Source organism: Nerophis lumbriciformis, linkage group LG05, assembly GCF_033978685.3.
Source record: "Nerophis lumbriciformis linkage group LG05, RoL_Nlum_v2.1, whole genome shotgun sequence".
In the NCBI taxonomy this organism is placed as follows: domain Eukaryota; kingdom Metazoa; phylum Chordata; class Actinopteri; order Syngnathiformes; family Syngnathidae; genus Nerophis; species Nerophis lumbriciformis.
Window position 1 is genome coordinate 48274492 of NC_084552.2, and position 25978 is coordinate 48300469.

Sequence of the window (25978 nt, forward strand, 5' to 3'; positions counted from 1 at the left end):
TTCACACACTAGGGCCAATTTAGTGCATTTTATTATCCCCAAATTGTACGTGTTGGTAGGAATCCTACCAAATCCTTGAAAAATGTCAGTTAGCTTAATGCCGACTTGTTCACTATTTGTCCGGACACATGATGCAGAAGTGATAATGACATACCAGTTTGTTGCGCAGCTTTGCAGTGAATATATAAAACCCACTCTCATTACCATTTATTTCCCCCTACTACCGCCAATCATAATAATCCCGTTCACCTTCCCACAGCAGTTTTAGCACACCCACACGCTTCATAATTTGGCTCTGGGGCTACCCACCTGCTTAAACAAAACAAAGCGCTAACTTTAAACTCTCAGTAAATTGCAAGCAAACAAGAGGCGGGAAATATGAGGCGCAGTGTACAATAGAGCTGCAACGCTACAGCAGGAAACCACCCTTCATGCCTCCAGCCGTCGTGTTTGACAGCAACAAGAAGCTTCATTGACCGACAACAAGAAGGTGTTTCATTACAACTCTATTAGGATCAGCCACGCTCCACTTGGAAGGTGGATGTTGGAAATATTATTCTCCCCGTTGCCTGAAATGTTAGATAGATACTGTAATAAATACAGTCAAAGAGCTCAGGGATTTAATGATGGTCTAGTACTTTGAAAATAAGTGTTTTCCATACATTCATTAACTTGCGGTGGGATAACACAAATAGACTTGCTTGTTCACCCTTGCCCATAAACATAGAAGAGATGAACTCTGTTGATTCACTTAATTTTCAACATCAAATTGATGAGCCTTTGATGTGAGCGATGTGGAATGACAACGCGAGACACGCAATGCTAAAAATAAATAGCAATGGCGCTTGGAGGATCCTCCGAGCTGCCGGTGAGTACTGTAATCTACAGTAGAACACGCTCAAGGCTACTGTATTGGGTGAAACAAGTGTAAGGGTGACTATATGTCTGTTATTTCATGCTTAGAGGGCTCTAATTAGGTTAGAAAAACACATTTAGAAGGTCTTAAACGGGTTTTTTATGCTCCATAAAAATATTACATTTATTAATCATAATTCCACTTCACGAAAAATTTGATTACCACTGAAAGTGACTGTATGGAAGTAAACACTTGGAAGGTAGATGTTGGAAATATTATTTTCCCTGTTGCCTGAAATGTTAGATACATACTGTAATAAATACCGTCAAAGAGCTCAGGGATTATAATGATGGATTAATACTTTAAAAAGAAGTGTTTTCCATACATTCAGTTACGTGCGGTGGGAACGTTTTTTTATGCTCCATAAAAATATTACATTTATTAATCGTAATCCCACTTCACGAAAAATTGAATTACCACTTTCAGGCCTGGAACCTATTGGCAGTGATAAACAAGGTACGACGGTTTTATCTGGAAGTAAACATGATTATTTGATCAATAACATGATGTGAAAGATGAGTATAATTCTAATAAATTTAAGAGTCCTCACCCTGACATTAGGAACTTTCTCTCCTCGCATGTAAAACTGGCATTTCAACTGCCCTTTAAACGCTACCCTATTTACATTGGAAATTTAAACCATTTGGCCATGCACTCTGAATAGAAAAGTAACATTTAAAAGTCTGCCGAGTTCAGGAGAGCTGTAAAAAGTCCCCACTTATCGCAGTATCCTTTCCCGGAGACAAGGCTCCGATAGCTAGCAGGCCCCAGCGGAGGTCAGTGAGAGACCGCCGCCTGATATGATAAACACTCTCCGGGGTCCTTACTTTGGGTTTGGCGAAATCCTGGATTGACGGAGCCCAGGTCAATCCCGAGTAGGACATGTAAATGTTAAAAAGATTAAAAACTCATCATCGTCTTAGACGTGCGGCCCCGTTGTTCCGTTTCCTCGCCTCGCCACCAATCAGCAAACCCTGTGGAAAACCTTGCGCGGGAGAAAAGAGATGGGCGACTATTGCCAGTGGAGATAATAGACGAAGGCAAATTGCATTTCTCATCAGGACTTTCATTAACCCCTGGGACCCGCGTGTAAGGCGTAATCTGTAACATTAACACTTCCTCACGATTCCAGCGGTGAGAACGCGCACCTTTCACCACGCTCAATGAAAAAAGGAAAAAAACTCTTCCAGCCTCAAGCAGACAGGTGCCATTCTAGCCTTTTTTAGACTCACACTCGTGCTCATCAAAATGCTCTTAACTGACAGTTGAGGCCTTTCTCCAGGTAATAAGGGATGTCGAAAGGAGAGAGTCCACACTTCACAAGATTCACTTCGCTTCATCCCAACGGGAGCAGCAGAATAGTGTAGTGCAGACTATTAGTCCGGTGCAGCATGTGGGCATCTGCTCTATGAATATTTATAGCACAGCAGAGAAGGTCGGGAGGTTCTTCACCTTGACAGAGGTGGAATCTGCACACATTCTGACACATCTATAGTCACATCGTAGTGTAAAATGGATGTAAAGGGGAATTGTACTTTTTGGGAATTTTGCCTATCATTCACAATCCTTATGTAAGGCAAGCACATGTTTTTCTTTTAAATGCATTCTAACTAGTAAATAAATGCGATCAAAAGTCTGCTAACAATGGAGCATATGAGAGTGGCTCTATCCTGCCTATAAAGCATTTAAAAAATATCCAAACATTTCAATCAAGGTTTTATATACACGATATAAGTATATATGTAATAGTAATAGGCACATTCATAATAACATGTAATATTTACGTATTTTACACATTTTAAGCATGCAGTTAGATTTTTCCTTCATCGTCACCGATTACTAGTCACTGCAGACTTCATGAGACAAAAAACACAATAAAACAATTATTGCAGAAAGTTTGCTGTCTCTGGTGTGCCGACTATTAGGATGTTGATATATTCCCATTTAGATGAAGAATGACTTAAAATCCTCGCCAAAAAAAATAAAAAGGGGGGTGTAACCAAGCGTCTTATTGTGTCTTTATCGCCATTTCCGAGTCTAATTTGTATGCCAAAGTTGACCAACTTGTCGGATTATGTCCTCATCCTTCTACTATCAAGATCCATCTTCTTCTGCTTATCCGAAGTTGGGGCAGCAGCCTAAGCAGAGAATCCCAGACTTCCCTCTGCCCAGCTATTTCATCCAGCTGTTCCCGGGGGATCCTGAGGCGTTCCCAGGCCAGCTGTGAGACATAGTCTCTCCTACATGTCCTGGGTCTTCCCCGTCGCCTCCTACCGGTTGGACGTCCGAGGGGCATTCTGACCAGATGCCCAAACCACCTCATCACACCTACTATCAAGGTGATAGGCGTTATTTATGAACTAAAAAATAAACTTTCACAAGCTCCGAGGCGAGAAAGGATCTCACCAGCCATAGCCACACAAGCAAGTTAGCACCCTGTGATAGTTTGTCTGCTTTTGCACATATATCCATTGCACCGGTCGTCCAGAGGGGGTCCCCACATCTGCGGTCCCCTCCAAGGTTTCTCATTGTTATCCCATTGGGTTGAGTTTTTTCTTGCCCTGATGTGGGATCTGAGTCGAGGATGTCGTTGTGGCTTGTGCAGCCCTTTGAGACACTCGTGATTTAGGGCTATATAAGTAAATATTGATTGATTTATTGATAATAACAATCTCACTAATACTTGGTTAATTTTCAAGTCACAAAATGTAAATGGAGTATTGCTGGCGGTTTTTGGATGTGTTTTTAGAGGGCTTTATGGGCGGAATAGAGGACCTCCCATTGGCTCCATTGTAAGCAGACATTTATTTACGTTTATTTACAAGTTAGAATGCATAAAAAAAACACTGTCTCCTTGTCTCCAATATTGATTGTGAAAGATAGGCAAAATTCCAAAAAAAGAGTGCAGTTCTTCTTTATCGAAACTTATTCAACCATTCTTTTTGGGGGTATTTGAGCTCTTTTTCATAGCTGTCCACTAAAAGCTAGTTTTATTGTGGGTCTGGCACTGAATTTGCATTGTACTTCATTCATAAAGTGTTTGCAATGAGGTGCAATATTGGGACACACGTTATTATTTATATAGACATAACACTATAAAAAAAAGGAAAAGGTAATTCGATTTTACTGTCTTTTTCTGGTAACAGTAATGCATTGTAAATACAACAGCTATAGATTTTCAACTTCGTCCCCAGGATTTTACCCAAAAAAATAACAGCTGTACCGTTTTTCCATTTGCAGTAATTTGGGGTAAAAACTGTGTTTTTACAGTAAAATTCTGGCGACTGAGCTGCCAGCTGTTTACTGTAAATATACAGATTTCTTTTTACAGTGTAGGAGTTTCCAATATCAGCAAAAAATAAATGCTGAATTATATCGGCCTGCATCTAAAACACTCGATGTAAGAACTCTGTTCTACTACCATTTGTTCTCCTTCCACTTGTCTGCATTTGACAGCCTTTAAAAGTCTAAATTTCAAAACTCTATTAAGCTGAACATACAGAAATAAAGTACAGTCAAATCTGTCTATAGCGACATGGGGTAACGGGCAAAAAAGTCAATTCTGATACCTATTGCAACCGAAACATTTAAAAAAATATATGTTTAGGTGATTCCCTTCCATTCACTGTACGTCAGCAGTTAGTTATATACAGTATTTACCAACTAATATATTGCGGGAATCAGTTTGAATTAAACATTTTTACTGAATTGAATCGTCACCCCAAGAATGGTCTTCAAATTGAATCATGAATTGTTGTAAGATTCACATCTCTACTGTCTGGTACCTGAAATAAAGGATACGGAAATATGTATGTATACCTGTCGTGAACCCGCATGGCTGCGGCGGTTGTGACTCCAAGATGCAGGAAACAGGAGGTTGACGAGCAGGTAAGAGTTTTTATTATACTTAAACCAGGAGGAAGCAGTCGTACATGAAACGGTTCTCAACATAATCAAGGAACAGGCGAGGCAGGCATAAATAGCCGCCTGATTGGCAACTGCAACCAGGTGTGCCCGGCTGCCAATCAGGGACAGGTGAGGGGAACAAGCGCTCAGGGAGACATGCGGGAAATGCAACAAAAATAAGAGCGCTGACAGGCAATAAACACCAAACAAGGAAACACAAACTGAAGTGACAGATCGTCACAGTACCAGCTTTATAAAAACAACATTCTGTTAATTTCAGCTTCAACTTAAAGGGGAACTGCACTTTTTTTTGGAATTTTGCCTATCGTTCACAATCATTACGAGAGACAAGAACACGTCTTTTTTTTTTTTAATAGGATTTTTATGATGATAAAAAAAAGCTTTCAAAATGCGGTTAATGAGAGCCACTATTGTAGCCTTCGAGGCTATCTGAAACAATTTCAAAAAACCCTATCAAAGGTTTATGTACACACAGCAAGTCTGTATATAATGTAACAGACACATTCATAACAATATGTAATATGTTCAATATTTACCGTACTTTGGTAATTTTAATCAATAGCGGGACTTCCTCCTCTGGCGCATGTATTTCTGTTTCCATAGCAGCGCATATCCGACTTCTGGCATCTACTGTGTGTCTCTACTTCTGCAAACAAACACGTGAGTGTGTTGTAATCATGGTAGACTTGGTAAAAGACAATGAAGACGACTATTTTTTGAGAAATGAGGAGTCTAAGCCTTATATTTTGGAAGCTGAATATACGAACTGAGGATGAACTTCTGCTTATAGAAGCAAGCACGAAGAGGAAAGTAAAACGTTGGCGCAAACGGAAGTCCAGAGAGTGAGGTCGGCGCGATTTGGTCACGCTGCAAATCTGGAACTTTTTAGCCAAGCTATGTCGAATTAATGGAGTGCCCAAATCAACTGGAAAAGTCCGCAGCCAGCTTGACCCAACGGACAACTGTCCATGGAGTGAGTCACTATACCATTGTTCATAATAGATGCAGCACATCACCGTACACTACAGTACATGTGGAGCTAGCTGTGTACAAACAAAACATGAAATGTGGGATAATACTTTACAGATACTGTAATATGATTGTTGATGTTTTTCAGTCAGTACAGATGAGGGTCCGATCGCATTGTGTTGTGCACTACAAACTCAAACGCGTTTTGTGTTGATGTAGAAGCTATCTTACCACTTTCGGCGAATACCGTAGTACGCAGATGTGTTACTAGGCTAGAAAAAGGGTTCCTCTGTGTTTGCTCTTACAATAAAAATGTTGTGACAGCTTGGTTATTATACAGGTTACGGAACGTAAATGATGTATTGTTGGCGGTTTTTTAATGTAATTTTATTGATTTAGAGGTAATAATGATTGCTCCCATTAGCTCCATTGATAGCCACCGCGAACGAGACAATTTTTATACCTTAGAAAGCTGGAAAAAAAATAAAATAAAAAAAAGTGTCTTTTTGTCTCTGATAATGGTTGTGAATGATTGGCAAAATTCCAGTTCCCCTTTAAGAGTTCACATATGAGCTAGCCCCTATTATTACATACAACATTTCTACACAAATAACAGTAAAGTGTATTATTGGCCTTGATAAAGAAGGTGGAAAACACCAATACATTCAATAAAGAACTTAAAAGTACAAAGGGTGGCATCCACATAACTCTCTGTCAGACCATTTAGAAAGGATTACTAACAAAATTGAGGTACCACTCCATGTCAAAAAGTTCATTTTTAAATGTTTACATAAATCACGACAAGACTAAACTATTATTAAAAGCCACTGTTGCGCTGTGAAATAACATTGTCTAACCAACTGCACTCCACATATTTCAAAACACAGCAAGCTATTGTTGTATTTATCTTTTAATCTGAAAACCAATTAGTGCAAACAATGGGGGGATCATTAAATTGGATATGAAGACAGTTGCCAGGGGAACAGCAAATGACAAAAAAGCATGCTTTTGTGCAACATACTGTACTGTACGTGAGTAAATTAGATTGTCTGATTGTGATCATTGTGAGTTTGAATAAAATGTTTGTCTGGTGTCAATGAAGGGCGAATCAAATATGCAACACGTTCTACTTTTTACCACAGCCTGCCTTGGCTTATTGTGCCAAACTGCAGAGGTGTCGTTTTAATCACCGGAATCACTGTGGCATGCCATAAGTTGGCCTTTTTTAATTACCATGCTGATTGAGCACAGCGAAGAAAGATGGGGATGTGTGCCCACGCCCTGGACACCACTCTGTGCCCACTCGGCAGCCCACATGCTTGTTAGGGTGGCATAATAAGCAACATTCAAATGTCCTCTGCCTAATACGTAATTCAGCAGCAGTTGGGAGCGGCCTCCACATAAACTCTGCGGAAAATGAGCGCACAGATTTACTTTAAGAGGGGAAAGTTAAAAAAAAAAAAAAAAAAAGAAAAGAAGGGAAAGTTACTCGAAGATGCTAAAAAAATGAAACAACCGTGTGGAAATTGTTACACAGTGTTATAATTAGTTATATTCAGTGAAGTTACGCAGGTAAAAAGTGCAAAAGCGGCAGTGATAAGGCATTTGGCGAGCTTATAATTACTGCATCACTTTATTGACATTAATAGGAGAAAGAATTAATCATTTCATGAGCAATCAGAGAGGCTGACAATGAATTAAAAATATGAAGACTAATTATGCAGTACAAATATATATATATATATATATATATATATAACAAAGTTGAAAACAAAAAGCTTTAGAGTAAACACCCACACAATAAACATGATTGAAATTCAAAATGTAGCCTCACATAAAATTAATCCCTGGACACCATTCTCGTGTAACCCCTAATTAACTTTGACGAAGCATCACATCCTTATGTAACTCATAATGAAATGAGTCATTACAATGAATAACTGCGCCGTTGTAATAATGATAAACTTTTTGTTTGTAGGAAGAAGAAGACACCAGCTTGTCTGCCCACGTTTAAGGCAAACAAGATGCCAGTCACAATCATGACAATGGTAAATGGAATTGCATTGGAAAAAAGATACATTATTAATAGGGCTGTCAAACGATTTAAATAGTTGTAAGTAAATAATCCTTAATAATTACATTTTTCATTTTTAATAAGTGTACAGGTAGGAATCTTTAGGCACCTTACGATTTGATTATAATTACAATTCAGGGGTTACGATTTGATTATAAATGCATTATCTATTAATCTCTAATTATTATATTGTATATTATTATATTATTAATATATTATATATTGAAATGTATTACATTTATTTATTAATAAGACTCCTCCTTTGGCTACTGACTAATACTACTGTATACAGTATTGCGTCATTTCCGGTTTTTGGATTAGTGTGCACAGCAAAGATATTTACATACAGTACAGGCCAAAAGTTTGGACACACCTCCTCATTCAATGCATTCATTATTTTCATGACTATTTACATTGTAGATTGTCACTGAAGGCATCAAAACTATAAATGAACACATGTGGAGTTATGTAGTTAACAAAAAAAAAGTGAAATAACTGAAAACATGTTTTATATTATCGTTTATTCAAAATAGCCACCCTTTGCTCTGATTACTGTTTTGCACACTCTTGGCATTCTCTTGATGAGCTTCAAGCACACCTGTGAAATGAAAACCTTTTTAGGTGACTAACTTTTGAAGCTCATCGAGAGAATGCCAAGAGTGTGCGAAAAAGTTTGCATATGACGACGTAGAAGCTTATAGATAGCTAGATAGATAGCTGGATAGATAGAAGACTATACGTGCTGCCTGGAAAGTGAAAAAATATATACATGTCCCTACTTGGCAAACAGGCATCTTTGATTTATTTTTTGTGCCTTCTAAAACCACAGAGTGTTCAGACACTTTGGCCCCAGTCACCATAAACTTGCGGCTCAAAGATGTGTTTAGTCTGTCACGTCATCATATTGCCGTACCGTGTGGATATTATGGTCTCTCCTGACTTATTAATCTACTTGCTACTTGCCTCTTCTTAGCTTACTACTCTCTGCTGTAACGCTTCTGTTGAAGTGTACAATGCATTTATTATTTTCTTGTTTCACTACTTCACATTTAAGCGCGTTTAGCGCCCGGTTAGCATAGCTTGTCCTGTCCTCCATGTGTGTCCGCTCTAACCCAGCTAACACATAACATTAAAAGAACGTTAGCTCATAATTCTCTCTCGGTTAGCTGAAACCAAATCTAAAACTAACATATAGAGAACATAAGCATTAATGCCGCATTTTAGAACAGTCTGTCCATCCATCCATCCATCCATCTTCTTCCGCTTATCCGAGGTCGGGTCGCGGGGGCAGCAGCTTAAGCAGGGAAGCCCAGACTTCCCTCTCCCCAGCCACTTCGTCCAGCTCCTCCCGGGGGATCCCAAGGCGTTCCCAGGCCAGCCGGGAGAGATAGTCTTCCCAGCGTGTCCTGGGTCTTCCCCGTGGCCTCCTACCGGTCGGACGTGCCCGAAACACCTTCCTAGGGAGGCGTTCGGGTGGCATCCTGACCAGATGCCCGAACCACCTCATCTGGCTCCTCTCGATGTGGAGGAGCAGCGGCTTTACTTTGAGCTCCCCCCGAATGACTTAATTTAATATTTGTACATAATCAATGTTTAGACATTTATCCATTGATTCATGAATCGTCCTTGTTCTAATCGCGATGCATTGGAGAAATAATCATTTTTCGCACTAAATAAACCTTAGACGGATCATTATCAAAATGGGACTGGACAATTTGTTTATTTATGCAAATGTTTATTAAAAATCATGCTTTTTTTTTTTTTTTTTAAAAAGCTCAAAACAAAAATGGACAAACATATTTTTTCACACATGCTTACCACTTCTGACACAGGCTCACTTTAAAACAAACCTGACGTAATTTCCGGTCTGTAAGCCACTACTTTTTTCCTTCACACATTGAACCCTGCGCTTTATAAAATGTTGATAATTTATGCATTTTTTCCAAGTTCACATTGCTGCCAATAAATTTAACCTTTTCACATCAGACCAATGAAATTGCCGAGTGGGCCAAAGTGGACCAATTAAATTATTCAGACTAAATCAAACGCACTCACATAATAATCCAGTCAGCCATTAGCTTGTTATACTCACTTCATCATGGAGAAGACACTAACAAATGCCAAAATTTATGTACCCGGCCATCGAAACAAAGAAAAGGCCACTGCACGAAACTGAAATCCACGTCACCAACGGGCCCTGAAGGCCCAACTGCCGCATGCCAAAAAAGAAAGCACCAGCCCAAAGGTGACTGGCCTCGAGATGGAAGTGAAAGCGAAAATGAGGCCGATGAAAAGCCAGAAGAAGCAACCTCGAGTCCCCTCCACTCCGACACCAAAGACGACGGTCCAGGGGCCCCAGCGTGCAGGAGGACGACGACTAAGAAGACAGCCTGTATGCTTGTCAAGGCACAATGTGTGAATGAACACTAGCGCCTCTGTAAATATTTCATGTTTTAATGTAAACACTTGCAGCTTATAGACTTGTGCAGCCAATTTATGTACAAAATAAAACCCGTCCAAAAATTAAATGGATGTTGCTTATAATTAGGTGCACTCTATTGCCCGGAAATTACGGTACTATAAATTACCTTTTTTTTTTTAAATTGTCTGGGTGTGTGTGTCGCGCCTCTCACTCAACAATATTGATTAGTATAATATTGAAAATTAGGAGTGCTGACACACATTTGGCCATTACTGTGTAGAGTTAGCTGGTTGTAGTTGTTCAATGTTGGCTTTCCAGTGGGATCTGCCTCTATCGGGAGAGAGTCATACAGTCGGCGGGCAGCTAACTGCTAGCATTTGAGACACGACTTGCTCCAGTGATGAGTCCGCTCATGTTGACAGCAAATGCGTGAATTGCGTATAGCTTTGGTCTTGTCGGGAGAACCACTTGAGAGGCTTTGGGCTAACCTTGTCAATCAGTGAGCACATGTCTGCTCTGTACTTGTGGCTGCATCGCCAGTGCGTTTTTCCGCACACATTATTCTCACGTCAAAAAAAAATTGTGCGATTAAAGGAAATTAGCGTTAATTCATTATTATGACGTTACCTCTGACAGCGGTAGTTTTTAACAACACCTGCGTTTGTGCAAACATTTATTAATCTGTATTGACCGATTTCACCAGTTATGAGCAGAAAAGAGAAAAATTAAGGGGGGAAAAAAAGAGGAACATTTCTATAATTTCTACCCGAACTCCGAAAGAAAATTGTTGAAAATCCAAGTCTACATTTCCTGCAATTGGGTGCATTTTTACACTATATTTTACCTCATCCAACAACCTCATGTAAGTGTCTTTTCGACACTTACATGTGCCATGTAATGTACCACAGATTTTTTTGTTTTTTTTACGAGATATTTTCCTAACATTATTATCATTGAAAATGTAATGTAACATTCTAAAATGTTATGACATGCATGCAAAAGACTCAGAAAACGTTTCCCATTTGACAACTCTATCCGGTAGCCACGCCCCCTTGGGTAATATACCTCCGGTGTTGTGACCTCTGTTTAAAGTTCAAGTTAAAGTACCAATGATTGTCACACACACACACTAGGTTTGGCGAAAATATTCTCTGCATTTGACCCATCACCCTTGATCACCTCCCTGGGAGGCGAGGGGAGCTGTTGGCAGCAGCGCCGGCCGCGCCCGGGAATCATTTTTGGTGATTTAACCCCCAATTCCAACCCTTGATGCTGAGTGCCAAGCAAGGAGGTAATGGGTCCCATTTTTATAGTCTTTGGTATGACTCGGCCGGGGTTTGAACTCACAACCTACCGATCTCAGGGCGGACACTCTAACCATTAGGCCACTAAGTAGTAGTTACGTCCGGCACGTCAAAAATATATCTTCTCACTGGTTACTAAAAAATACTCTAGAGCAGGGGTCCCCAAACTTTTTGACTCGGGGGCCGCATTGGGTTAAAAAAATTTGGCGCGCTCGCGCCGCAGTGTCAGACAAGCGTGCCAAATTATGTCACGTTATCGATGGGAAAATGCATTTTTAGACAATATGATTTGCCTGAGTGACTAGGAGACCCTGAGACTAACAAGCGGTAGAAAATAGATTAGAAAGGACACTTTTTTTTTTTTCAATTGAGACTTCCCGTGGGCCGGATTTTGGACGCTGGCGGGCGGAATTCGGCCCGAGGGCCGTAGTTCGGGGACCACTGCTCTAGAGTAACAACTGGTTTGGAACAAACAGTGTTCAGATTGTAATTATCCAAATATGATTAGCAGCAAAGTACATAGCTGTCAACGTTGTGGCTCGGAAAGCGAGAGGAGGCAACAACAAGCAAGCTAGCTAGATAATGCTAACTATGCTAACTAGCGAGCTTGTTTTGGTGTCTCTGATAGTCTCCCTGTCCTGTAATTCACTGCGGTGTTAAAAGGGCACTACACTTTTTGGGGGAATTTTGCCTATCGTTCACAATCACAATGAAAGACATGCCAACAGATGGATTCTTTTTTAATGCATTCTAAATATCAAATAAACGTAAATAAAAGTCCACTTAAAGCGGAGCCAATGGGAGGTCCTCTATTCTGCCCATGAAATCCAATAAATAATCGTTCAAATACCGCCAACAATACTCCATTTACATTTCGTGACTTGAATATTGACCAAGTATTAGTGATATTGTTATTATAAGCGCTAATGCAGATTAACTACTTATAGCGGTGACGTAATCACTACCGTGTGACCCTATGCTTACGTCATCGTGTGGTCTGCTGTTTTCTCACTTCCCTGCTCCATCCATCCATCCATCCATCCATTTTCTACCGCTTATTCCCTTCGGGGTCGCGGGGGGCGCTGGAGCCTATCTCAGCTACACTCGGGCAGAAGGCGGTGTACACCCTGGACAAGTCGCCACCTCATCGCAGGGCCAACACAGATAGACAGACAACATTCACACTCACATTCACACACTAGGGCCAATTTAGTGTTGCCAATCAACCTATCCCCAGGTGCATGTCTTTGGAGGTGGGAGGAAGCCGAAGTACCCGGAGGGAACCCACGCAGTCACGGGGAGAACATGCAAACTCCACACAGAAAGATCCCGAGCCCGGGAATGAACTCAGGACTACTCAGGACCTTCGTTTTGTGAGGCAGACGCACTAACCCCTCTTCCACCGTGCTGCCCCACTTCCCTGCTCCCTGTAAGTTTATTCTAGATCATAAATCATGCCTCTCACCTGGAAAGTAGATGGCTGAGGATGAAGTTGGTACACTTTGACAGTCTTTTAAAACCTGATGAGAACACAAAGAGAAGCTTGGTACCCCCGCCTCCCCACCCCATTTGTTTTTGAGGATTATGAGTCATTTTTCATCCAAACGGGAATATATGAACATCCTAGCAGTCTGCATCCTAATAACAGCAGACCTTATAAAGTAAGAGAGTTTTACTATTTAGTTTGACATTAATTTGTTGGCTCTCAAGTCTGCAGTGAGAAGAAACCAGCGATGAACAAAAAAAAAAGCAAACATTGTGATGCGTTTTCTGAAATTATCAAAATATGTAAATATTAAATATTATTACAAATGTGCCCGTTACTACATTACATATATACTTGCATAATGTATACATTAATGGAAGTGTTTGGATGTTTGTTTTTTTTTTAAGAGTCTTATAGGCAGAATTCAGCGGCTCTTACAGGCTCCCTTGTAAGCGGACTTTTGATGGCATTTATTTTTTTCTTTAGAATGCGTTCGAAAATAACATCCATAGTCGTGTCTTTCATAATGATTGAGAACGATAGGCAAAATAAAAATAAAAAATTCAGTTCCCATTTAAGGCATGAGGAACAGCGAGTACCTGCGGCTGTTATCGTATTTTTTTTACATTTCATTTCAAAAACTGAGAAGTGATATTTTGACGTGTAAATGAATGTTTAAAAATGCGGATTTCCGCGTTGTTGCGGACATTTCACATGCCTAAAAGTGGACGGCCGTCATTGTTGTGCCTCGAAGAGCGAACGGAGGCGACAACAAGTAAGTTAGCTAGATGGTTAGCTAACTAGCGAGATTGATTCGGTTCTCCTGATCATCTCCCCTTTCTGCAACTCACTGCGACGTGTCGGCAAGAAGAACAGCGAGTACCTGCAGCTGAGGTGAGTGTTCAACAAATTTTGTTTAGCTCGTGTTTTTATTAATATGTATTTATAAAAACGCCAAAGTTATATTTTGACACAGTAATGAATGTTTAAAAATGACGATTTCTGCATTTTCGTGGAAATTTCACATGTCTGTATGAGGAAAATGTGTTTGGGATGAAAACTGGATGGAAACTCACTGGCTGGCGGAGCAGGAGGTGGTGGTGGTGGTGCTGGACTGGATTCTGGCAAGGGAGCAGAAGATCCCACCGGAGTCTGAGCCTGCGGAGGTGTCGGCAGGATGGTGAAAGGCCCAGAAAGAGGGAGGGAGGAAAGGAGCTGTGAATCAGGATGCAGGAGAGCAGGGGGCGATGCAACAGGTGTAGGAGCAGGGGGCTCGGTTAGTGGAGGAGCAAGCAAAGTTATTGCCTCCACCACAGCAGGAATGGGGGCATCAGTGGGTGGAGACAGAGAAGAAAAGCATGTAGTTATAGGCTCAACAGCAGCAGGAGGAGGAGGAGGAGGAGGGGGAGTCGCTAGTGGTGGAGGAGGTTCAAAAGCTGCAGGTGACGAGGAGGGGAACACCATGTCAATGATGGTGGGTGCTTCTACCTGCTCGGGTTGAGGAGGAGGAGGAGGTGAAGGTTCTGGTACGATCTCTGGGGGAACTGGTGGAGGAATCAAAGGGGGAGGAGGTGCAGGACTTGGGACGAAGGGGGTTGCCCTGGAAGGTTCTCTCATTCGGTTGATGACGCCCTCAGATAGCTGGAAATCAACATTTAATGGTTTAAGTTAGGATTTATGCACGCAACAGTACATCATTAGTATAAATGGGATTACGTCTTCATGGTGAAGTGACTCCTGTGACTCAAGTCTTATCTGATTGACTAAAGCCTCTCTTTTCTAAATTTAACCACACTCACTTTTAAAGCCTTCCTTATGAACGACATTGCAGCTCACGCTAAATTACAAGTCTTGTTTGCAATATTGTTGCAACAAAAGGTGCAGTTATGACCTCATAATTAAAGGGAAACATATCAATACCGGTATATTGAAATACTTTTCTGAACAATATAATATAGAATTGTTTAGGTCATGTTTTGGTCTGATTGCACCTCTACTGCACAAAGTGCGGCTGTACTGATATCTCCCTGTGCAGAGTATTGGTGAGATAGGCAGCACAGGAAGTGGACATTTAAGAAGTAGAAAACTTTATTTTACATTTAAATGTCAAGAAACATGATTTATTTTCTGTAAAACTGCAATTCATGGAATTGCATCTTATAAGTTGCATTGTTTTACAAGGCTTAAGTTAGCTTACAATTCACCAGCCTCCAATACGAATGGTGGACGATACTGATGGTCGATACCAGACTAAGTTTTACCTGAAATGTCATAATCATTGAATCATTTTGTCACGAGTGCAAAACTTGGAGGGGACTTTGACATTTTTGCATCAAATCAAATATAATGAAAACACTAGAGCACTCCTGTTGTATCTAGAAACTTGGACCACTGTAAACAAAATAGCAGACCCTTGCATTGGCATTTTAACTTCTTAAAGGCCAACGTCCATTGCAGTGGACACTTGTATTTTGCATTAGACAGCTGTTTTCTTCTAAAATGTGTAACTCTGACAAAAGAAATAGACCAAAAACAAAGATCAGTTGATATAAAACAACATTTTATAATCAGAGACTTGCGAATAAGGAAGCTGACTTCTAGATTGTTTTTAGAATCTGCTTGTCCAATAAATTATTGTTGACATCTGATTGTCATATAATTAAAATGTTTACTGGCGTATTTTAGGCTGTAGTTGTGAACTATTTATTATTTTATTGTGACTCAAATATTGTGATATTATTGTGAGGTTCTTGCCAATACCCAGTCCTGCTCATACTGTACACCCATTTCAAAGCAACCGTTGCATGATGTTACCAGCAACTTTCTTTAAAACCGTAGCTGCCGCTGCTGCCCACTGCTCCCCTCACCTCCCAGGGGGTGATTCAGTGTGATGGGTCAAATGCAGAGAATAATTTCACCACACCTACTGTGTGTGACAGTCATTGGTACTTTAACTTTTCAACTTTATCAGGTTTAATGTAATTAAAAGGCGGCAAAACATGTAAGCGAGAGAAATATTCATCCTGGAGGATTTTCCTTCCGATCCGATACAGAGTAAAATTCAGGCTGGTAATGGCGATACCGATTCGATACAGACACTTTGAGCAAATATACTTAATGTGCCTAGTAAAACAAATTGATAAAGTAATAATTTATTTATATAAAATCCCCGGACGGAACAAATGATGGCGTTATTCTGCTCTGAATCTTGTAATGTCTCCAAATAGCCTACAATAAAAGGATATACACACTTTATGTTTTCTATTACGGAGTGACTTGTTTTATTTGCCCATCATTTTTTTTAAACAAACAAATGACAGACTGAATGACTGAGCACAGCACAGTGTGCCGCTGCGCCTGTGCATCACATACTTACCTAGGCGGAAGAAAAAGTAGTTCCCACCAACAAGTTGTCATTTAGACAATATCTCAATGTTTTAGTTACTTTATTTACACTGTTCCTGTTAATGACATACATTATCTCAAATAACTAAAGTTTCAAAAGTATCAACATTTTGATTTGTGAATCGATATTAGAGCATTTGGTATCGGCAGTATCATTATTTCAGTATTTCAATTATATAAATTAGACAAAAAAAATCTAAATATTTTATATTTTTTCCTCAGAATTTTCAACTAACATGAAGTGTTTTGTCAAGCGTAATATTTGGGATATGTACAATTTCAGAATGTGCTTGTTCTATTTTGGGCCGAAGTAAAACAAAGAAAACAATCTGAAGTTATTGTAGTTGTATTTTTAAGTTATTATGCCATGATTCTACTCTTCCGGCCCACGTGGGAATAGACTTTCCTCCATGCGACCCCTGAGCTACAATGAGTTTGACACCCCTGCTTTAGATGATCAGACATATACTAAACTGATGATCAAATGTGAATAAATATTTCCTATGCTATAGGATGTGGGCGGGGCATTGTGCCAAACTTTGATCTGATGGTTCCCCACAAAACACAAAATTTTAATACCTCGGCTCCACAAGTTCAGATTTTGATCATAATTGGTACAAATTATGATGATAATGATGACACCCTGAAGTCCTGGATTGGTCAGTAATCATTTGAACCTATTCATAGTGGGCGAAGCCTGGCAGTGAAAACTACTCCTCGCCATCTTTAATTAAACTGTAATTGCGCCACTTTAGATCACTGCTCCTCAACTATTTTCTATTACGTCCCTCCTAGTGAGAAAACATTTTGCGCTCCCTCCCACCGCGATTATAAATAGTATAATTTGTATATATAATTATTATAAGTACACCCCTGCTTAATATTGTATCTTTTTTAACATTAAACAAAAGAATAAAAGATCAACTTACAACAAAACTTTATTAACATTGTTTTTTTAGACTGTATCAGAAAAGATTTAAAATGCACCAATTTGCCTGAAATTTAAAAAAAACAACATAATTTAAACCGTAAACATTTTTTGACCATTTGATACTGAAACATTTAATAAATATAATACATAGTACTTCATTCTTATTGATCAGCAAAATTAACTCAGGGGCACCCATCCAGTTTCCATCCATTTTCTACCGCTTGTCCCTTTCGGGGTTGCGAGGGGTGCTGGAGCCTATCTCAGCTGCATTCGGGCGGAAGGCGGCGTACACCCTGGACAAGTCGCCACCTCATCACAGGGCCAACACAGATAGACAGACAACATTTACACTCACGTTCACACACTAGGGATCATTTAGTGTTGCCAATCAATCTATCCCCAGGTGCATGTTTTTGGAGCAGGAGCACAATAAACAAAAACAACTTCAACCTACAAAGCAAAAATTAAGATAACAATTTGTTCTGATTTTTTTTTCGACACAAAATGAAGTCAGAATTAATGGCTACAATGAGCACGTATCGGCGGTATCAATAGTTCAGTATGGATAATTGACTATTTCAATTACGGTATATACATTAGACAAAAAAAAATCTAAATATTTTATATTGTTTTCTTGGAATCCTAACATAATAAATGCCACAATATTAGGCACCAATGCACAAATAAAGTATATATTAATATACTTCAGTCTTCTTAATATTAATTACTTCTTGAAGATCTTGCATTAAGTAATTTTACAGTGTCGGTATACCCATATAGTGTTTGATTAGAGTATTTCAACATTATGCTGCGATATTAATTAGACATACAAATAAATAAACCAACTATCTGTGTTAGCCCTGTAATGAGGTGGCGATTTGTCCAGGGTGTACACCGCCTTCCGCCCGAATGAGAAGCTGAGAGAGGCTCCGACACCCCCCGCGACCCTGAAAGGGACAAGCGGTAGAAAATGGATGGATCACTACTGTAAGCTTCATTCATGGGTACGAACAGATTGTGAGTGACGTCACATCATCATTCCCATAACATGTGCAACACTTAGATTATATTAGATTAGATTCAAATATATTGTCATTGCACAGCACAAGTACAGCACAGCGAAAATAAGTTTGGCATCCAACCACAGTGCAAATAAACAGTAAAGTGCAGCAGTGAATATACATTGTACAGGTGATTAAATAGGGCAGTGTGTTTCAACCACTGTGCCATGAGATACAGTCTGGTGTGTTGTGGGAGATTATGTAATTTCACCTAATTGGGTTAAAACATTTTTTTACAAACCAGTAATTATAATCTGCAAATAATGTGCCGTTGTTGAGTGTCTGTACTGTCTATAGCTCGGCAGAGTAACCATGTAATAATCCTCCATATCCGTAGGTGGCAGCGGGTAGCTAATTGCCTGTCGGGAACACGTGTGTGAGACGACGATGGTTTGTCGTGATCCCAATATGCAGACGACAGCGGGAGGCAGCGTGCAGGTAAATTGGTATCTAATGCTTGAACCAAAAATAAACAAAAGGTGAGTGCCCCTAAGAAAAGACATTGAAGCTTCGGGACGGCTACGCAGAACGAAACTAAAACTGAACTGGCTACAAAGTAAACAAAAACAGAATGCTGGACGACTGCAAAGACTTACAGCGTGTGGAGCAGAGACAACGTTCACAAAGTACATCCGAACATGACGTGACAATCAACAATGTCCCCACAAAGAAGGATAGCGTCCGCACAACTTAAATAGTCTTGATTGCTAAAACAAAGCAGGTGCGGGGAAAAACGCTCATAGAAAGACATGAAACTGCTACAGGAAAACACCAACGAAACAGGAAAAGCCACCAAAATAGGAGCGCAAGACAAGAACTAAAACACTACACAGAGGAAAACCCCAAAAAACTCCAAATAAGTCACGGGGTGATGTGACAGGTCGTGAAAGTACACCTACTTTGAGACAAGAGCTAAAGTGATGCATGGTCTGTTATGGTTTAAAATCATATCCAACAATTGCAAGAATTACTTTTTATTGTCAATATCGGCTGCTGAGTTTGTATTTTAATTAGGGATGTCCGATAATATCGGGCTGCTGATATCATCGGCCGATAAATGCTTTAAAATGTAATATCGGAAATTATCGGTATCAAAATTATCGGTATTGGTTTCAAAAAGTAAAATGTATGACTTTTTAAAACGCCGCTGTGTACACAGACGTAGGGAGAAGTACAGAGCGCCAATAAACTTTAAAGGCACTGCCTTTGCGTGCCGGCCCAGTCACATAATATCTACGGCTTTTCACACACACAAGTGAATGCCATACATACTTGGTCAACAGCCATACAGGTCACAGGGTAGCCGTATAAACAACTTTAACACTATTACAAATATGCGCCACACTGTGAACCCACACCAAACAAGAATGACAAACACATTTTGGGAGAACATCCGCACCGTAACACAACATAAACACAACAGAACAAATACCCAGAACCCCTTGCAGCACTAACTCTTCCGGGACGCTACAATATACACCCCCTGCTACCCCTTAGCCCCCCCCCCCCCCCCCCCCCAACCTCCTCATGCTCTCTCAGGAAGAGCATGTCCCAAATTCCAAGCTGCTGTTTTGAAGCATGTTAAAAAAAATAATGCACTTTGTGATTTCAATAATAAATATGGCAGTGCCATGTTGGCATTTTTTTCCATAACTTGAGTTGATTTATTTTGGAAAACCTTGTTACATTGTTTAATGCATCCAGCGGGGCATCACAACAAAATTAGGCATAATAATGTGTTAATTCCACGACTGTATATATCGGTATCGGTTGATATCGGAATCGGTAATTAAGAGTAGGACAATATCGGCATATCAGCAAAAAAGCCATTATCGGACATCTCTAATTTTAATTTGTTCTGCTGGTGGTTTGCCTCAGCATTTTTTCAATGAAAAAAAGGTTGAAAAACACTGAAATAGGGTATGTCTACATAAATAGGAGTGAACTGAGTGGTATGCTAAACAAAACTTAAACAGCTATAATTAGTGAGAATAGTAAGAATATGTATAGATATAGTATTTATTATATGCTGCCCTCTGGGAAGCGCTACAGGTGCATTAAAACCAAGACAAACAGGCTAAAGAACAGCTTCTTCCCCAGGGCCATAACCACCCTGAACGGACTGCCCCATTGTCCCTCATAACTGCCTTCTCTTCGGTGCAATAACCCATTCCACCAACCACCCTGTTTTTTTCATGTATATATTCATTTCACCCACTGTATAGAGTGTACAGGGTCACATTTGTGGGCCACACCTTTCTTTGCACTTCTATATTTTTTATATTTTTATATATTTACACATTGTTTTCTTGCATGCACACATCGCACTGTATGGAATGGCCTCAATCTCGTTACCCTGCGTAATGACAATAAAGCTGATTCTGATTCTGATATACAGGTAAGCAGGTATGCTCAGACGGATGTGGTATAGTATAAGTATATATAGATCAGTGTATATGCAGCAATATGTACATGCTATCATTTGATTGATTGATTGATTGATTGAAACTTTTATTAGTGGATTGCACAGTACAGTACATATTCCGTACAATTGACCACTAAATGGGGACGGCGTGGCGAAGTTGGTAGAGTGGCCGTGCTAGCAATCGGAGGGTTGCTGGTTACTGGGGTTCAATCCGCACCTTCTACCATCATAGTCACGTCGGTTGTGTCCTTGGGCAAGACACTTCACCCTTGCTCCTGATGGGTGCTGGTTAGCGCCTTGCATGGCAGCTCCCGCCATCAGTGTGTGAATGTGTGTGTGAATGGGTGTATGTGGAAATACTGTCAAAGCGCTTTGAGTACCTTGAAGGTAGAAAAGCGCTATACAAGTATAACCTATTTATCATTCATCATTTAAATCATTTAAGTCGGTGTCCACGTTAATCAATTCATGGTACAAATATATACTATCAGCATAATACAGTCATCACACAAGTTAATCATTTAATTATTTACAATCCGGGGGGTGGGATGTGGAGGGGGTTAGGTTTGGTTGATATCAGCACTTCAGTCATCAACAATTGTATCATCAGAGAAATGGACATTGAAACAGTGTAGGTCTGACTTGGTAGGATATGTACAGTGAGCAGTGAACATAGTGAGCTCAGAAAGCATAAGAACAAGTATATCTGTATATATTATTCTGTACACATATTATGTATATATTCGTATATATGTTAGATTTTTTTATCGCTATATTAGTCTATTTATACCTGTATTGTCCTTTCCATCCTTACACTTTCCATCATTGTAACTGAGCTACTGTGTTGAACAATTTCCCTTGTGGATCATTAAAGTTTGTCTAAGTCTAAGTCTAAGTCTAATATACATTTGATTATTTACATTTGATTATTTACAATCCGGGGAATGTACATACGGCTAAAGGGTTACGTGCAAATAAATTACGTAAGTTAAAAAAGATGAAAATCAACGTTTGTCAAATACTTTAGACGAGAGCTACTTCACACACCTGAATCTCTTTTGAGAAGGAATATATAAAAAAAAAAACATTTGAGAATAGACAACTATTCGAAAAGAAAACGACTGTTCTAGCAACACACGTAACAGAAATGAAGCATGTTTGCATGAATAACGCGAACAGAAAGTGTGCAGTCAACTCACCCGAATGCCCTTCACCACAGTTACATTCTCGTTGTCGTCTGACTCGTACGACACACGGCGGGTACTGTTACTGGCTCCCATTGTCAGACCGAAGGCCCCAAAAATGAATCAACTATCTACATGAATTACGGAACACAAACATCCGCAATAGTTTTCGGATAGTTTGTAAGCGTTTAGAGTTGACACAGGCCTGAACACTGCTTTTCCGGTTTGGTAGGATGACGTTTCTAAGAGCCCGCACGTGATTGGACAGTAGGTGTATCGAAATCTTGTATCAACGATTTCTATTGGTCGGCTTTTCTTCAGTGTCCGGAAGTCTTAAAGAGCTAGGGTCGCAACATATTCTTTCCTCCCATTCATTTTGTAAGCAATTAATAAGAGCACTTTACAAAAGTTATGCACATTACAAGAAATAGCTCATATTAACCCAGATATAACACATAATGTCATCAGCATGCGACTGTGAATTGTTCCTGTTTGCCGATGACTCGGCCCTGCTGGTATCAGACAAGGACAAGTCACAGGTTGAAAAAATCCTCAGTGCTGAACTCTGTAGTATTTGCACCTGGCTCGCTGATAATAAACCATCCATACACTTAGGTAAAACGGAATCCATCCTATTTGGGTCCCAAATGAACCTTAAGAAAGTCAGTGACTTCACTATAAAAGTGGGTGACATTGTTATCACCAGGAAAGATGAGGTCACCTACCTAGGTTTCATTCTAGAGGCTAATCTTTCCTGTGATAAAATGGCAACCAAGGTAATCAAAAAGGTCAACCAACGAACGAGATTTCTCTACAGAATCTCCTCTCTGGTCAACAAAAGCACCATGAAGAAGGGAACTCTCATTCAACCCTTTTTCGATTACGCTTGCACCTCCTGGTACCCTAGCACCTCCAAAACCCTCAAATCTAGACTCCAAACAACCCAGAACAAACTTTTAGACCTCCACCCCAGATCACACTTCACTCCAACCCACTTCTCCAAAGTGGGCTGGCTCAGGGTGGAGGACAGAGTAAATCAAATCAAATCAAATCAACTTTATTTATAAAGCACATTTAAAATTTACCACAGGGGTAGCCAAAGTGCTGTACAATGGACAGGTTAAAAGATAAAACGAGTACCGAGCAATCAACACAACACAAACAGAACACGATAAAAAAATAAATAAATAAAAATAGAATAAATAAAAACATAAAAACATAAAAACAGGTTCACAGCAGGTGTATTATGGGGCGCCATTGCAGGATGGATATCACTCAGTGTTAAAAGCCATGGAATAAAAGTATGTTTTTAAGAGAGATTTAAAAACAGGAAGAGAGGAGGCTTGTCTAACACTCAGGGGTAGGTCGTTCCAGAGCTTGGGAGCAGCAATGGCGAAAGCTCTGTCACCTCTAAGCTTCAGCCTTGTGTCAGGGACCGTCAACAGCAGCTGATCGGCTGATCTTAAGGATCGGGTGGGGCAGTAAGGCTGAAGGAGGTCGGAGAGATAGGTTGGCGCGAGGTTGTTTAGACATTTAAAAACAAATAAAAGGAGTTTAAAATTGATTCGATAACGCACAGGGAGCCAGTGAAGGGACGCTAAAATGGGGGTGATGTGCTCACGTCTGCGGGTCTGTGTTAGCAGACGAGCAGCAGAGTTCTGCACGAGCTGCAGGCGGGCGAGGGAGGCCTGGCTAATGCCAACATACAGGGCATTACAGTAATCAAGACGAGTCGAGATAAAGGTGTGGATTAATTTCTCAAGATCATGTCCTGATAGAAGCGGTTTCACTTTCGCTATTTGGCGTAATTGATAAAAGCTTTTTTGTACGACGCTGCTGATTTGTTTTTCGAATTTAAAATCTGAGTCGAACTTTACCCCCAGGTTTGTGACACAGTCGCTGAGATACGGGGTCAGAGTGCCGAGGTCAACGTTGGGGGAGGGAGAGCGACTTGGACCGAACAGCATAACTTCTGTTTTATCTTCATTTAGGCTCAGGAAGTTAGCTGAAAGCCAGACTTTGATGTCGTGCAGGCAGTCAATAAGACGTTGAACCGTGTTATTTTGTGCCATGGGAAAATAAATCTGGCAATCATCGGCGTAAAAATGAAATGCAATACTGTACTTCCTAAGAATAGAACCAAGGGGGAGAAGGTAAAGCGCAAATAAAATTGGGGCAAGGATTGAGCCCTGGGGGACCCCATGTGGTAAAGGAGCTGTGGAAGACATAAAACTGTCTACTTTTACACAAAAACTCCTGTGGGTTAGGTATGACCGGAACCAGTTGAGGGCGGCGCCCTTAATGCCCACACAGTTCTCAAGACGAGTGATTAAGGTGGCGTGGTCGACGGTGTCGAACGCAGCAGACAGATCTAAAAGCACCAGGACAACATATTTACCAGAATCAGTTGACAGGAGGATATCTTAAAAACTTTTAGAAGCGCTGACTCTGTGCTGTGGAAGGCTTTAAAACCGGACTGGAACAGCTCAGTGATACCATTATCCTCTAAGAAGGGCAACAACTGACTGTAGACAACCTTCTCTAATATTTTGGAAATGTATGGAAGATTAGAGATAGGTCTGAAGTTAGAGAGGAGAGAGGGGTCGAGGCTTGGTTTTTTAAGTAGAGGTCGTACCACTGCATGTTTAAACTCTACTGGAACTATTCCAGAAGAGAGGCTGCTATTGATAATGTTAAGGACACTTGATCCAATAGTAGCAAGTACCTCCTTAAACAGGCGAGGTGGGAGGGCATCTGCAGGAGAACCAGAGGGCTTCATATGACTAACTGTGTCACTTAAAAAAGAAAAGGACACCGGCTCAAACTGATGGAAAACAGAAGAGAAATGCAGAGGAACAGAAGGGTCATATGAAGGCTGAGATAAACTGGCTCTAGTTGACACAATTTTGTCAGTGAAAAAATGGAGACAATTTTCACAGAATTCAAAAGAAGCATCAAAACCAACAGATTTGGGAGCATCAATGACAGTGTTAATAGTTTTAAACAGAACTCTGGGGTTGTTACAGTTAGAAGATATTATCTGAGATAGATATATATTAATTTCTGCTTTTAGTCATCTGAAAGGAAAACAGGCTTTCTTTAAAAATGGCAAAGGACACATGCAGCCTGTCTTTTTTCCATTTTCTCTCTGCTCTTCTACATACGCGCCTGGCAGCCCGAGTGATGTCATTCAACCAGGGCTGAGGCGTAGCTTTAGAGCGGCGGCATTTGAAAGGAGCGATCGTGTCCAGTGTTTGTAAACAAATAGAGTTGAACCCAGAAACCAACTCTTCAGTATTCAGACATACAGAGGCTGCAGAATTATCATCACAAAGAGTCGAAAAAATTGAGGAGAACAGAGCAGGAGACGAAGAATTAAACATGCCAGAGCGTTGAGGATTTAACCGGACACTGCGTGGGAATATCAAAGAAGATCGGCTTATGATCAGAGAACACAGCGTCGCAAATGTCCAAATTAAAAACACACAAACCATACGAGAGCACTAAATCGAGTGTATGCCCGCGTTCATGTGTAGAACCACACACAGACTGTAAAAAGTTAAATGAGTCGATTATATTCAGGAAGCTCCTGGAAAGCGGCTCGTCTGGACAGCAGGTGTGAATATTAAAATCACCCACAATAAGGACACGATCATATTTGGGCAGGATTTCAGCCAGAAATTCAGAAAAGTCAGTTATAAAGTCTTTGTGGTACTTGGGTGGTCGATAGATGACGGCACACAGGACGACATCAGAAAGACCCTGTTCAAACATACACAGTTCGAAGCTTGAAAAGGAGGATTGCAGGCGGATCTGACGGCATTTAAAGTCATTTTTAAAAACGACTGCTAATCCTCCTCCTTTTCGACCGGAC

General features: G+C 40.3%; 1 protein-coding gene across 3 annotated transcripts in view; it reads right to left on the bottom strand.

Annotated features, from left to right (window-relative positions):
• The window catches only part of chchd3a (coiled-coil-helix-coiled-coil-helix domain containing 3a), a 129530-nt gene extending 107167 nt beyond the window's left edge, over nt 1–22363 (bottom strand). For 2 of the 3 annotated variants that reach the window (XM_061959462.1, XM_061959463.1), the window contains exon 1: nt 14175–14580. In XM_061959462.1, coding sequence (XP_061815446.1) covers nt 14175–14562 — 388 coding nt within the window. In that variant the 5' untranslated portion in view covers nt 14563–14580. The other variant, XM_061959464.2, reaches the window with a different exon arrangement.
• Nucleotides 22364–25978: the final 3615 nt, after the last annotated feature.